The sequence below is a fragment of the Dreissena polymorpha genome, chromosome 6 (assembly GCF_020536995.1).
Source record: "Dreissena polymorpha isolate Duluth1 chromosome 6, UMN_Dpol_1.0, whole genome shotgun sequence".
Taxonomy (NCBI): Eukaryota; Metazoa; Mollusca; class Bivalvia; order Myida; family Dreissenidae; genus Dreissena; species Dreissena polymorpha.
In genome coordinates this window covers 46,346,956-46,363,787 of record NC_068360.1, presented here as the reverse complement: position 1 = coordinate 46,363,787, position 16,832 = coordinate 46,346,956, and the positions used below count along the sequence as shown (strand labels likewise).

Below are 16,832 nucleotides of genomic sequence, written 5' to 3'. Positions count from 1 at the left end.
ATAATGGGACACATTTCATAAACGCAATAATTTTTATGTACAAATGAAAAACATGTATGTACTAGCTTATTTTGAAGACATACATTTCAGCAATTAAAATTTCAAAGCGAATAAATGTTGCTGACCAACAACCAAATGTCCAAAAACTACATTGGCAATCTACAATGTATAGCAACATTTTGCAACTAAAACCTTAAACTAAGAAGAACACAACAGAATCTTAGCATGCAACTTGTTGGTGATTGGAGACTAGTATGCAATTGATCTGAAACTGGGCCACAATCAGTCAGATGAAAGTTTAAGATTAGCACCCTAGTGCTACATGTAATTACTTTACATACAATTGCCTGGTGACTGGTTGGTGATCAGAGACTGATGGTAATAATTTCTTAGCAAGTTTACAATTGACATCTCCCCATCAAAAACCAACAATAATGAGCTGGGCTAATATTAATAAGATGACAACTGTGTGGTATTGGAACATGTAATTTTCAACTAATTTTGGTCAGTTTGATGAGCATGTGTTAGTTTTTTTCAAAAAGGATTGCTTTTGTAATAATCTTTATAGTATACTACAATTAGGCAGAAAAAGATGAAAAGGCTGTGTCGAAACAAACTAATTTATCACAGAATGAGAAGGAATAGGTGACAATAGGTAGGTTATATCCAATTAGGCCATGGGTATTATGGCGACCACAGTTTGTGGATTATGCCAACAAAATAAAATGACCGTCATTATTGTCAAGTTTAGATGAATAATCTAGATTCACATGACATACGTTTTTTTGCCAATCTCAACCATTAACATTTTTGGACATCAAAGTTCTTTCAAAGTTTCTATCCACACCAACAAAATTATTGAACGTGTGAAATGGTGTTCACTTTTGAGTTTTGTTTTGAGACAAAAACAAAATGGTGTGCACAGTGATAACAAAGCAAACGCCCACAAATCCTGCATTTGTAAATTTTTATTCAGGCTTCCTCAGATTCTCAGCTTAATATAAGAGGGCTTGTTACATTGCCTCAGTATCAAGTAGTAATAAAAATAATAAAGAATTTAGACTTGCTTAGATGAACCACTCATTTTGATGAATGCATGCAAGTGTTGTATAATCTGTGAAAAGTAAACCTGCATTTGTATTTATTTCAAAATGAAAGTAATTAGTCTGAAACATCTCCGACTTGGTTTGTGAAAAGTTGGAGACTGGCAAAGATTAGTTTTTTTGTTGTTTTTTTTACCTTAAAATATATAAGTTAACCTGATATGGTGTAGAAAATAGAAAGTGTTGCATAATTAAATTATCTGTTGCCTTGAATTTGTTTTAAAAACTGTAAAATATGTTAATGATTATTTAAGACTTTCCTTATTTTCCTCAAAATCCGGCGCTTCACACGATTTTTTTCACCTCAAAAAAGGCCAGGCCTTTTCCCCAAATTCAGATTAAAAAACCTGCACTTATCTCACATGTTCATAATACTTTGTAAAATTTTAATAATAAGTTATCAAAATAGTCGTTATTTACCAGTTAACGGCTTCTTTGAAATATAAGAAACACTATTTACATGCGATAATTTTTCCCAATTGAGCCAATTTTGCAAATATTTTTTTTCCCAAAATGGGGGTTTTCACGACGCGATATTCCCAAAATTCCAGTGTGGCGTATTCCTAAAATGGAGCGGAAAAAGCCTGTATGTTTGTGTGGCAACTGACACGACCATCAGCAACCAAAATGGGTTTGAAAAAAAAAGGCGGTGACAACTAGTCCCGAAGTGACCCACCTTTATTAGCTCCTAGAAATTTTTTAGACACAGCTAACATCTATCATGACAAGTGAATCATGACTTTCGGGATTAGTTAGACACTATGTGTGACCAGGGTGTTAAAAATTAAAAACAGACTAGCTTGTATTATTGAACAAGAGATACATTTGATAAAAGCATTCATTGATGTTTATATGCATTTTGTCCTGCTCATCAAATACTGTGTTCCTTTTCATATTCCTGGTAGGTATTCCTTCAGCAATGTTAATAATATATTTTTACCTAAATGCTCTTAAGTCAAACAAATCCAGTAAGTTAATCAAATATAATAGAAAATGAAACATTTGAAAGACACATTAGAAAAAGTAATACAAAATCAAATGGGTATCAAATTCAACCTAGGAGCAAAACACACAAAAAATGCCTTTTAAAACCAGGGCTTTTCATCCTTATATAACAGAGGCCGATATACATGTTTGCACTATATTTATTGCATTTTTCATAATTTAGTATTTTTGAAAATATTAAATTGAAATAGAATTGAGATATAATTATCATGAGACACATCTTTCTATTAAAAAAAAAAAAAAAAAAAAAGTATACTTTTCAGGTGGGGGACTGCCGCGGAAATTCAGATTTGATAGATTGAGGGCCCTGTGAGTTTTGGTTATATAGAGGCCATTTTTAACAGAAAATTGACATAAATGTGAACATAATTATTTAAAAAAATAAATAGCCGACAACGACTGATTTTATTATTATATTATTATTTACATTTAAGGTCAATTGCACATACACATATATGACACATAAGACATAGAAATTCACACAGATTAACATAGAATATATCACAAATATCAAGGAATTAAGACAAGGCTGATTAAAAAAAGGTAACAATTTAAGAGCAACAAATAAAACACTGTTACTATATGCATACTTTTAACAATACATGAGTTATTTAAACAGTAGTACGTTCATATGAGCATGAATGCTGAGGACCCATGGATAACCAATTAAAGGGATCTTTTCACGTTTTGGTAAATTGACAAAATTGAAAAAAGTTGTTTCAGATTCGCAAATTTTCGTTTTAGTTATGATATTTGTGAGGAAACAGTATTACTGAACATTTACCATGGTCTAATATAGCCATTATATGCATCTTTTGACGATTTTAAAACCTAACAAGGGCTGTTTGTAAAACATGCATGCCCCCCCATATGGGCTCTCAGTTGTAGTGACAGCCATTTTGTAAATATGTTTTTTGTCACTGTGACCTTGACCTTTGACCTAGTGACCTGAAAATCAATAGGGGTCATCTGCCAGTCATGATCAATGTACCTATGAAGTTTCATGATCCTAGTCATAAGCTTTCTTGAGTTATCATCGGGAAACCATTTTACTATTTCGGGTCACCGTGACTTTGACCTTTGACCGAGTGACCTGAAAATCAATAGGGGTCATCTGCGAGTCATGATCAATCTACCTATCAAGTTTCATGATCCTAGGCATAAGTATTCTTGAGTTATCATCCAGAAACCATTTTACTATTTCGGGTCACCGTGACCTTGACCTTTGACCTAGTGACCTGAAAATCAATAGGGGTCATCTGCCAGTCATGATCAATGTACCTATCAAGTTTCATGATCCTAGGCATAAGCGTTCTTGAGTTATCATCGGGAAACCATTTTACTATTTCGGGTCACCGTGACCTTGACCTTTGACCGAGTGACCTGAAAATCAATAGGGGTCATCTGCGAGTAATGATCAATCTACCTATCAAGTTTCATGATCCTAGGCATAAGTATTCTTGAGTTATCATCCAGAAACCATTTTACTATTTCGGGTCACCGTGACCTTGACCTTTGACCTGAAAATCAATAGGGGTCATTTGCAAGTCATGATCAATGTACATGTACCTATGAAGTTTCATGATCCTAGGCATAAGCGTTCTTGAGTTATCATCCGGAAACCATTTTACTATTTCGGGTCACCGTGACCTTGACCTTTGACCTAGTGTCCTCAAAATCAATAGGGGTCATCTGCGAGTCATGGTCAATCTACCTATCAAGTTTCATGATCCTAGGCATAAGCGTTCTTGAGTTATCATCCGGAAACCATTTTACTATTTCGGGTAACCGTGACCTTGACCTTTGACCTTGTGATCTGAAAATCAATAGGGATTATCTGCGAGTCATGATCAATCTACCTATCAAGTTTCATGATCCTAGGCATAAGCTTTATTGCGTTATCATCCAGAAACCATTATACTATTTCGGGTCACCGTGACCTTGACCTTTGAGCTAGTGTCCTCAAAATCAATAGGGGTCATTTGCGAGTCATGGTCAATATACCTATCAAGTTTCATGATCCTAGGCATAAGCGTTCTTGAGTTATCATCCGGAAACCATTTTACTATTTTGGGTCACCGTGACCTTGACCTTTGACCTAGTGACCTGAAAATCAATAGGGGTCATCTGCGAGTAATGATCAATCTAACTATCAAGTTTCATGATCCTAGGCATAAGCGTTCTTGAAATATCATCCAGAAACCATTTTACTATTTCGGGTCACAGTGATCTTGATCTTTGACCTAGTGACTTCAAAATCAATAGGGGTCATCTGCGAGTTATGATCAATGTACCTATAAAGTTTCATGATCCTAGGCCTAAGCGTTCTTGAGTTATCATCTGGAAACCACCTGGTGGACAGACCGACAGACTGACAGACCGACTGACAGACCGACATGAGCAAAGCAAAATACCCCCTTTTCTTCGAAGGGGGGCATAATTACAATCTGCCAAATGATATACCGGTAGTAAGAACAGTCTGACAACCACCTGACGGACGGACCGACAGACCGACCGACCGACCGACATGAGCAAAGCAATATACCCCCTCTTCTTCGAAGGGGGGCATAAAAATGCCAAAAAAATAATTTTTTTTGGGGGGGGGGGGATTCTTGGATGTTGGACAGTATTTCAAAAATAATAAATATAACTATTTGTGTTTTTTAACCATGATTGAAAAAAAAAGATATGTGTTCGTCAAAAACACAATGCCCCCTATTGCACCGCTTTAAAATTATTACTTTTTTTTTTTACCTTTGACCTTGAAGGATGATTTTGAACTTCCACCACTCAAAATGTGCAGCATTATGAGAACGTCGCTTTGAAATATTTTTTTGACCTTTGACCTTGAAGGATGACCTTGACCTTGAAGGATGACCTTGATCTTGAACTTCCACCACTCAAAATGTGCAGCTTCATGATAATGCCGATTTGAAATTATTTTGTTTTTTACCTTTAACCTTGACGAATGACCTTGGCGAATGACCTTGACCGACCGACATGTGCAAAGCAATATACCCCCTCTTCTTCGAAGAGGGGCATAAAAATTATAAAGCGTTGCAATGCGAAACGATTGAATAATTTGGAGAGTTCTGTTGTTGTCGTTAAATTTTGTGACACTACGAAGATTGCTTTTATAAGGTATAAATACGTCACCTATGTATACTTGGCAGAATAGTTGAGAGGGTAAAAGCGTTTTTACTTCAGGACCTTGGCAGGACTCCAAGGGTCACTGGTTTGAAACCTGCTCCGGCCAAGTTTTTTTCTTTTTTTAATTTTTTTTTTTTTTTACTGCAGCTTTTACTATCAAACGTTTACATTTATAAATAGAAAGCATTTAATGAATAACTTCAAAACATGCCAAAATCTGTGAAAAGGCCCTTTTAAGCTGAAAGCTTATTTCCAATGGGGTCCATAAAACACACACTGAAAAAGAAAAGTGATACATAACCATGATATGAACATTTAGCGTAAAAGTTCCAGGGTACGTTTTAGTATATTTACCATACCTGGGGTACATGTGCATGTAAGTATACTTAAGAGTACCCAGGGTACATGTAAGTAGTACCCGAGCCAACAATGATGAGCTCTGGCCCTTTTAAATGGCATTTTCTATTTAATTCCTTAAATGACAAGAACATTTACCAATGGTAGAGAGAATTTCATAATCCGACAAGCTTCTTGAACTCTCGTCTGCTAAGTCCCCATCTTTCTTTGATCCTGGGATGGATTGTTTCTTTACTTTGGCAACCTTCGCAGATGCCATTTTATTAAGTTTCGATATCTTCTAAGTGTATCTAGCTTAATCTACATGTATATCCTAATCGCAGACATCAACAATTGGAACATATTAATTAATTTCACTCGATACCGCGTTTCCTTATGACAAAATGACAAGACTGCTGTTTCATATTTAATGAACACAAACTATTCCGGGTTTGTTGTGAAGAGCTTCACATTTAGATTATCATCCTGTCGGTAGCACAGATTGTTATTCCATTTATTGCCAGCCGACAACTGAATTATTCAGGTAATGCTAGAATGGGATTGTTTACTAGGATTGTCCCCCCTGAAAATCAATTAGCCATAGGCGACATACAACTATAACTATACCATTCACAGCATCAGCGATTCATCCTAAATGAAAACGGCCTGCATTTAATCACGATTCGTTCCACCATCGTTTGATTTTTTAATTTATAAGCATGGTCTCAGGATATAACAGCTGCAATAAAAGTTCGCACGTAAAAACGATCAGAAATAACGTTCAAGTCATACAACTGTGCACATTAGAGTTCAAACGGTCACAAGTCAAGACGACCCTATTTCACAACGGTCATAAGAAATTTTAACCCCAAATCAAAACGGTTTACAGGTTGAATCGGCCAAATTAACAAAAAATGATAACAAATTAAAACAAGAGGGCCAAGATGGCCCTGGTTCGCTCACATTAGAGGAGTCGGTTCATTCAATCTTTACCTAATGTCAAACTTGACCTAGATAATGACCAGACAAACATCCTGGTCAAATTTCATCATTATTGAACCAAAACTCTGGCATAGGGAGTGTTTTTGTTTTTGCAAGATTTGAAATGGTGACCTATATTTTGAGTTGACCCCCCTTACCAAACATCAAACTTTGCTTACAAGGATTTTGTATAATATAATGAAAATTTGGACAATAATTAGGGCAATAATTATGGCATTAATTATGTGATTTTTCTCATCATCAAACTTGACTGAGATCTTTCAGCAACTCTGATAAAGAATGCTTGAGAAGTGTGAATGCTAGAGTGTTTACAAACCAATGTTGACAAACAGACAGTGGACAAAGACGAATCCTAAAACCTCACTTGAGCAATCAGGTGAGCTAAAAAGTGTGTTTCGCGGATCTGAGCCATTTTCCAACTTGTCCAAGAAATCAATAAAATGTATTGACTAAGTTTCACGATGATTAGGCAAAATATGTGACTTCTATAGTGTTCGATCACAAGGTTTCTCTCTTTATAGTCACATAAGGAAAACTGCCCCACCCCCCTGGCATCCATGTTTATTGACCCATCGGGACCATTATCATCTGAGATATATATAGACCAATCTCTTTACCAAGTTTCATGATGATTGGGCAAAAAATGTGACTTTTAGAGTGTTCACAAGCTTTTTTTTACTATATAAATATAAGACAAGGGACAAAATTGTCACAAAACCAGGCTTTCAAATTGAAAAAAAAATCTGATAAAGGGAGAAAACTCAAACTGAACTTTTGAAATGAACAAACAAAATTAACCCCCTTTGTAAGTTTGTTTTTAAAAAAAATCTATTTTTAGTCGTGGCGACCTTGACATTGGAGATATTGACGTGATTCATTTGTGCGACACACCGTCCCATGATGGTGAACAAATGTGCCAAATGATTTTAAAATCTCACAATGAATGACATAGTTATGGCCAGGACAAGCTCATTTATGGCCATTTTTGACCTTTGAACTCAAAGTGTGACCTTGACCTTGGAGATATCGACGTAATTATTTCGCGCGACACACCGTCTAATGATGGTGAACAAATGTGCCAAATGATTTTAAAATCTGACAATGAACGACATAGTTATGGCCCGGACAAGCTTGTTCAGACAGCCCGCCAGCCAGCCAGCCCGCCAGCCAGCCCGCCCCCATTCGCCAATCTAATAACCAGTTTTTTCCTTCGGAAAACCTGGTTAAAAACCGACCCCCCACCCCCCGGCAGTCATGTTATTCAACTGACCGGAACCATTTTCCAACTCATTTCTCGTATCAAGGAAACAAATGTTCTGACCAAATTTTATGAAAATTGGGCAAAAAATGTGACTTCTAGAGTGTTCACATGTTTTCACTATATACATATAGAGAAAAATGCCCTGCCCACTGGTGGCCATGTTTTTTCAACAATCTGGACCATTTTCGAACTGTTCCGTCATATCAATAAAACCAATGTTTTGATTAACTTTCATGATTGGACCAAAATTGTTACTTCTAGAGTGTTTACAAGGTTTCTCTTTAGCCATTTAAGGAAAACTGCCCAGCCCACTGGCGGCAATGTTTTTCAACGGACCGGAACCACTTTTCAACTCAACCATCATATCATTAAGACAGACATTTAGACAAAGTTACATGAAGATTGGGCATTAAATGTGACTTCTACAGTGTTTACAAGCTTTTTCTTTTTTTTTGACCTAGTGACCTAGTTTTTGACCCAGCATGACCCAGTTTTAAATTCGATCGAGATATCATTGGGACAAATCTTCTGACCAAGTTTCATAAAGATCAGACAATAAATGTGGCCTCTTGAGTGTTTACGAACAAATGTGGACGGACGGACAAAGACTGGTCACAAAAGCTCAACTAAGCAACAGGTGAGCTAAAAACAAGAGCTGTCAAGGATGACATATGCCCCCTATAAACGCTTTGATAGAAGTTATAGCATTTTTCGAAACCTAAACGCAGATTTCTAAACCTAAATGCAGACCCTAAGTTCAAGGTCAAGGTCAATGGGGTAAATAATTTTGTGCGTATGGAAAGGCCTCGTCAATATACACGTGCATACCAAATATGAAGGTTATATCTCAAAGGACATAAAAGTTATGAGCATTTTTTGAAACCTAAACGCGGACCCTAAGTTCAAGATCAAGGTCACAGTGGTAAAACAATTTGTGCGTATGGAAAGGCCTTGTCCATATACACATGCATACCAAATATGAAGGTTATATCTCAAGGGACATAGAAGTTATGAGCATTTTTCGAAACCTAAACGCAAAGTCTGACTGAAAGACAGACAGACGGACAGTCCGATCACTATATGCCCCCTTTTCTTTGAAAGGGGGCATAAAAACATCCAACCTCGAATAACAATTAACACATAAATGACACAACTACACTGTATTATTATGAAAACACTAATAATCAAAGGGGAGTAACTACTGTAAACTTAAATGCAATATTTAGAAGAGTTGTCTCGCATGTTACCTGACCTTAATTCATGATAGTTTACAAACCTTTTTACTATATAAATATAAGGAAAACTGACACCTCTCCCTGGCAACCATGTTTTTCAACGGGCCGGAACCATTTTCAAACCTAACTCACGTGTCTAGGAAACAAAAGTTCTGACAAAATTTCATGAAAATTGGGCCAAAAATGTGACTTCTAGAGTGTTGACATGTTTTCACTTTATACATGTAGAGAAAATGCCCCACCCACTGGCGGCCATGTTTTTTCACCAATCTGGACCATTTTCGAACTCGTCCGAGAAATCAATAAAACCAATGTTTTTACCAACTTTCATGATGATTAAGCAAAAATTGTGACTTCCAGAGTGTTTATTAGGTTTCTTTATAGCCAAATGAGGAAAACTGCCCCGCCCAACGGACCGGAACCACTTTTAAACTCGACCAACATATCATTAAGACAAACATTTTGACAAAGTTACATGAAGATTGGGCATGAAATGTGACTTCTACAGTGTTTACAAGTTTTTCTTTTTTTTGACCTAGTGACCTAGTTTTTGACCCGGCATGACCCAGTTTCGAACTCGACCGAGATTTCATTGGGACGAAGCTTCTGACCAAGTTTCATGAAGATTGGACAATAAATGTGGCCTCTTGAGTGTTTACGAACAAATGTTAACGGACGGACGGATGGACATAAGACGGACAAAGACCGGTCACAAAAGCTCACCTGAGTGACAGAGATCTATCCGGTCGCAAAACAGTCATGGGCAAAAACACAATAAAATATTGATGACATTATTGTCGCTTACAAAATCAACACAAAATTGTAACAGGTCAAAACTGGGAACAAATCAGTAACACCGTAAATAAAACGGTCACAAATCATTTAAGCCTTTCATAAAACGACCACAGGTCAGCAAAAAAATGATAATCGGTACAAACGGTCTAAAAACAAATGTTGCAACGCAAATTACCAGTGCTCAATGACGTTTATTTCTTTCATGTTTCATATGATAGTGGAATGCCACAATCAGAATATAATAACAAGAGGGCCATAATGGCCCTGAATCGCTCACCTGACTAACCAAATACAATCCCAACCCAGATTTCATCAAGATAAACATTCTGACAAAATTTAATAAAGAATACATGAAAACTGTGGCCTCTATAATTGTCTACACAAGGTTTTTTCTATTATTTGACCTAGTGAACTAGTTTTTGACCCCAGATGACCCAAATACAATCCCAACCCAGATTTTATCAAGAACATTCTGACCAAATTTCATAAAGATTGGATGAAAACTGTGACCTCTATTGTCTACACAAGGTTTTTCTACTATTTGACCTTGTTTTTGACCTAGAGACCTAGTTTTTGACCCCAGATGACCCAAATACAATCCCAACCCAGATTTTATCAAGATAAACATTCTTACCAACTTTCATAAAGATTGAATGAAAACTGTGACCTCTAATGTCTACACAAGGTTTTTTCTATTATTTGACCTAGTTTTTGACCCCAGATGACCCAAATACAATGCCAATTCAGATTTCATTAAGTTAAACATTCTGACCAAATTTCATTAAGACTGGATGAAAACTGCGACCTCTATTGTCTACACAAGGTTTTTCTACTATTTGACCTATTATGTGACCTAGTTTTTGACCTAGTGACCTAGTTTTTGACCCCAGATGACCCAAATACAATTCCAACCCAGATTTCATCAAGATAAACATTCTGACCAAATTTCATAAAGATTGGATGAAAACTGTGACCTCTACTGTCTACACAAATTGTTGACGGACGCACACACGCACATACGGACGCCGGACATCACACAGTCACATAAGCTCACCATGTCACTTCGTGACAGGTGAGCTAAAAATAACAAACAAGCCTGTCAGGTAAAGCAATTTTTATTGTGTGGTTATAGCAAAAACACAGTCTCACTCTAGCAAATCTCAATATTCTTCTTGACCAACACACAACACATATTACTACGAAGAATACATAAATACATTCAATCAAAATTTTAACAATTAGCACAAAAATAATCTGCATATTGCATTTACAGTGATACATTATCTACAATTTGAACGCAAAATGTTTATGTTTCTTCATTCTAGTAAATCAATTTCCACATTCTAACATACAGTCTAAACAAGTGTTCCGCGGTCGGAGACATATGCCCCCCCCCCAAAAAAACACCTTGACCTTTGACCTAGTGACCTGAAAATCAATAGGGGTCATTTGCCCTTCAAATGTACCTATGTACTTATGAAGTTTAATGATTCTAGGCCTAAGCGTTCTTGAGTTATCATCCAGAAACCATTTGGTGGACGGACTGACTGACCAACAGACGGACCGTCATGTGCAAAACAAAATACCCCCTCTTCTTCGAAGGGGGGCATATATATAGTTGTATACACTAACTGAGAGGCATCGCATCAGACTGTTTCCCAAAATGAAAGCACATCAGCTAGGCAGATAAATTGAGGGAAAAAAAACTGCCATAAAAAGGGATGGTTATTTCACACAAAAATTGTGCCATAAAATCAGACAAAGCATAAACAAAACCACACTTGAAAATATTCAAATAGAAGACAGAACACCATGCAAATATTTTTATAACAGAGTCATAAAAGTGAAACAAATATGGACTAGTCCTTAATGAGGTTAAGTAGTTACTAACTCTCGACTGGTCATTGTCAGCTCTGGAACTACTTACATGTATGCCAGGTACTTTTAAGTATACTTACATGTACCCCAGGTCCATATTACTGTACCAGAGTTGTATTCCCGCCAAAAATCCGATGTCGTAAAACACGCTACCGATTATGGTAAAATTATATTATTTATCTTAAACAACTTTTCTTTAAAAAAAATAAAATGCATCAACATGCTTTTTGTGTACGAGTTTTGATAATACAGAGGCCATTTAACAGACAATTGACATAAATGTTAACATAATTAATTCAAAAACAAGAGGGCCATGATGGCCCTGAATCTCTCACCTGACTAACCAAATACAATCCCAACCCAGATTTCATCAAGATAAACATTCTGACCAAATTTCATAAAGATTGGATGAAAACTGTGACCTCTATTGTCTGCACAAGGTTTTTCTAATATTTGACCTATTGACTTAGTTTTTGACCCCAGGTGACCAAAATACAATCCCAACTCAGATTTCATTAAGATAAACATTCTGATCAAATTTTATAAAGATTGGATGAAAACTGTGACCTCTATTGCCTAAACAAGGTTTTTCTATTATTTGACCTAGTGACCTAGTTTTTGACCCCAGATGACCCAAATACAATCCCAACCCAGATTTCTTCAAGACAAACATTCTGACCAAATTTCATGAAGATTGGATGAAAACTGTGACCTCTATTGTCTACACAAGGTGTTTCTATTATTTGACCTAGTGACCTAGTTTTTGACCCAAGATGAACCAAATACAATCCCAACACAGATTTCATCATGATAAACATTCTGACCAAATTTCATAAAGATTCGATGAAAACTGCGACCTCTACACTAATAAGGACGCTGGACATCACACGGTCACATAAGCTCACCATGTCACTTTGTGACAGGTGAGCTAAAAATAGCCGACAACGACCCATTAAGCGTTAAAATTCCTGTGTACATGTACCTTTAGTATGTTTACCATACCCGGGGTACATGTAAGTATACTTAAGAGTACCCAGGGTACATTTAAGAAGTATCTGAGCCCACAATGACCAATCGAGTGTTACTAACCTTGGTTTAAACATGATACACAGATTTTAATTCTTTGTACCGGTACATCTGTTTATTGCATAATATTGCAGTAAACGCTGTAGAATCATGTCCACAAAACCAATTACAATAAAACCTACTAATTCCACGTCACCGTTTTATCAATTATTCCAACCTTTTTAGGTATTATTGATAAGTGCAAGATTAAACGAAGATCATTTCTACACAACACAATACTTTCTGCAGTATTCTCCCATACTATTAAAGAACTTTCATCAATGGTTTTATACCATATAAATTCAGTGCACCAATTAGTTTCCAAATAAAACATAATTTTTGGCAGTGTAAAAAATACAAACTCTTAACCTTGAAATACCCATTTAGTCACGCAGATTTTAAAACATTTATTTGCTCAATAGTTTTTAAATCTCAAGATACCTATTTATGTAAATAAGTGCAAGGTATCCTCCCAAATTAGCCTATGCATGGGTTCATATGGGACAAATCTTTCCGCCTGGACTGGATTGCATTCCGCATGGGTTTATATTGGACAACTCTTTCCGCCCGGACTCGATTATAATTTTGTAGAGACTTTCTTTTGAGGAAAAATTTCATAAAAGCAAAGTGTCGTCCCCGCATAACCTGTGCAGAATTCACAGGCTTATTTGGGCCGATACTCTCTTTCACATGCATTCAGCCTGGTTTCCCAGAGTGCAATTTCTTTTAATTGCAAGTTAGGATTGTTTCACGTAATTTCATCTTCTAGTAGTAAGTCCAACAATTGCTAATTTTGAAAATTGTGATTTCTGAAATGTATAACATTTTACAAGAGTTGATGAAATACATGTGCATTTTTCAAAAACTACCCATTAGTACAGATTGGGCATTCAATCTCTTTGATGCACATTCATTAGGAACATGTTGTATAATTCTGAGAAATATGGTGTCGATACTTATACAATGGAATTATACATCATACAAATCAAAATATCCCAAAATTATACACAGCTTTATAAAAGCTAAACCTGTACACATATATATTTAACATTTCAATATCTTTTTGGATGAATAAAATATAATCCATTGGATAAGATATTCTTTTAAATGACACTTCTATGAATAAAATAATATTGTCAAAATATATTAACTTTGTGATATTTTTTATAACTTTAAATTTATTGCAAAGATTTGCTGCAATATTGTTTTGCGATTCTTCAATTAGACATTTGTTAGTTATACTGAGTTATAAAAGAAAGAAAAATAAACAGTACATAAACAGAATATAATTATTAAGCACACGTATATAAAGTAAATAATCAATGCCACAAGAATACATGGGTTATGGTTATGGGCTATTCCATGAAAAAAATATGGGGGGAGAAAACCATTCTTTTAAAATTGGGTCTGTTGGGTTGAAATATCGCCATAAAATAAAATATAACTGTGTAAAAATTAATTAAATTGCATTGGTGGTAAACCATTCAGAACCAGAGTTCCTTCCCCCATCATATTCTTTTCCTAAAATTGCCAATACGAAAACTGAATAATGACACAAAAATATGCCAAGAAAATGGAGTGACTAATAGTGAAATACAATCATTTGTGTGAACACTGAAATAATATCTTACTCAAATTTCTAGATATATTTAAGGTTTCTGAAATTGAACAGTAGCATTTGAACAAATGACTTGTCTTAAAAATGCTTGAAAGGTTCTGTTCCATAAATATAAAAACTTTTCTGTCTAGAAAATGTCTTTCTAGAGTGAAGTTTATTACATTTTGTCCCCACATAATTATTGAAATTATGCCAAATAAAGAAATTGATCTTAACAATAAAATGGCTGAAACAACACAACATTTTTTTTCCAACAATAAGCAAACAAATGTAATAAAAAATACTGTCCTCCATAAACATATATGTCCAAATGTGGTATTATACAACCCATTTAAATGAATTAAAATTAGGTCAAGTTCAAACAAAGGTTAGATGATATCAATGGATTTAAAACGTTCATATAAGTATCCAATGTTGTATTAAGCCCTTTTCATGCTGAGTGATACTACCCAAATGATTCAAACTCGGTATTTTGGCATTTATGGCCAGTGTAGTTTCACACCGGTGGATGTGCAGGCTGGAGCTCCAGTGTAGTTTCACACCGGTGGATGCGCAGGCTGGGCTGGAGCTCCAGTGTAGTTTCACACCGGTGGATGCGCACGCAGGAGCTCCAGTGTAGTTTCACACCGGTGGATGCGCAGGCTGGGCTGGAGCTACAGCGTCCACATGTTGCATAAGAACCATTTTCCTATACTTGGGTCACTAGGCACTATTGCATTAATAACTGAGTTGTATCCATAACAACTTGATACAAAATGATCCCACTTTGATGAGAGTGTTTCCATGTGGTAGGCTGTACATATCAGCAGCTCAACATGCATATAAGAAAGGCATCGCAATATTCAATGCCCACACCTTATGGTAATGAACACATGAAAACAATTTGCTTGTAATGTTCAACAGCAAGCCAACAGTTCATTCCAAAGATAAGCACAGGAGAGAAACAAACATCCCTAACATTGACCATTTCTTCAAAAACTGACATCTTGGCAAATATGCATAAATCTCCATGGAGAAAAACAGACACTCCGATAACTACAATAATTCATAATGGTTTCATTGTGTACTGTTGTCATCAAATTTCTTATGTAGTCATCACATTGATTGAGTGTTTAACGCATTTAAACAACCAAATTCTAAAAGGTATTGACTAGCAATTTCTTTTTATATCAACTGAATATCACACTTTTTATTAAATTTTGACACATTCACAATATTTATTTGCATACAAAATCTTTTGGTACATGCTCTTTAAATGTAAGTCCATAATGTCCATAGGAATCTAATAAACACCTTGATAATCAGCCCTCCTTGAAAAGTCAGGTTACTTCACTGTTTAGAAATGTTCTGTTTTATGTGAATAACTAATGTCAATGGGAGTCTTATGAATATCTTAACAATCAGCCATCCACCTGGAGTCAAATGACTGGAAACAGACATTTCTGTCCACATTACTTTCCACCCGCAGCAAACCTAGTGTGTGCTTCATCAGTGCTGTAGAGGTTTGGAAAGTTCTTTCTGTAGAGCAGACTTTTGCTCGTCTGTCAGTATACTAAGGCAGGCCTGGGCTATCTCCTGGTTGTCCTAGAAAAGAAACAAACAATCGTGAAGAATTCTTAATGAACTTTTGTTAAAATTATGTAAAATGTTTACTTTTTTCTGTTTATGCTTACAAAACAGCGACCAATGACAAGGATGCAATCCCTGTTCCCTTTAGGCATGTCAAGCTTTTAACAGCAAAGTACAGGTATTTAAAAGAAATACAGAGTTTTATATGCAAGATTAGATTTTAAACATTTCCCGTAAATACGCCTGGAAGTTTACATTTCTTAGACACTCTGTCCATACAAACTGACAGTAATGTCCATAAGTGATGTCCATACCAGTGCAGTGCGAGTGAGCTGTAGAACCCGCGTCTTCACGTCCTCGTCTGCGTTCAGCACCTCACAGGCTAGGGCCTGGGAGAAGATCTGTATCAACACAGGCAGGTTGCAATTGGCCTCTCCCAGTATCAGCTGGTTACCACTGGCAACAGAAACATACACAAACAATAAAATTATAATACTTGAAAATTTGTTTTAGTTTGGATTTAACATCTTTTTAATAGTAAAACTCAGTAAATACTGAAGAGAGAATAATGGTGCTTTTACTTGGCATTTCTCGTAAAGCCTTGTATCATTAAATTAAGACTCATAGCAATATCCTTCATACCAAGTGTTATGCTAAAGCAATACCTTGACAAACACTGACAAGAAAATTGTGTTACTTTTACTCTGCACTTACTCTCAATGTCTTCTATGAATATACATGTACATAGTTATATTTAAATACCTTTCATACTAAGGGAGTTATGCTCTGAAGAAGACAACTATAGGGAAATAACT

General features: G+C 35.9%; 2 protein-coding genes across 10 annotated transcripts in view; both read right to left on the bottom strand.

Annotated features, from left to right (window-relative positions):
- Positions 1-6,160, bottom strand: part of LOC127833250 (cAMP-dependent protein kinase catalytic subunit PRKX-like) — a 74,832-nt gene extending 68,672 nt beyond the window's left edge. For all 3 annotated transcript variants that reach the window (XR_008027277.1, XM_052358413.1, XM_052358414.1), the window contains exon 1: positions 5,754-6,160. Coding sequence is in view for 2 of the 3 variants with exons in the window: in XM_052358413.1 (XP_052214373.1) it covers positions 5,754-5,874 (121 nt within the window). In the remaining variant the exon portion in view is untranslated. The remainder of the gene's footprint in view (positions 1-5,753) is intronic.
- Positions 6,161-10,986: 4,826 nt separating this feature from the next.
- Positions 10,987-16,832, bottom strand: part of LOC127833248 (importin-5-like) — a 57,283-nt gene continuing 51,437 nt past the window's right edge. For all 7 annotated transcript variants that reach the window (XM_052358405.1, XM_052358409.1, XM_052358407.1 and 4 more), the window contains 2 exons: positions 16,332-16,473; positions 10,987-16,032 (listed from right to left, as the gene is read on the bottom strand). In XM_052358405.1, the coding sequence (XP_052214365.1) occupies positions 15,937-16,032; positions 16,332-16,473 (238 nt within the window). In that variant the 3' untranslated portion in view covers positions 10,987-15,936. The remainder of the gene's footprint in view (positions 16,033-16,331; positions 16,474-16,832) is intronic.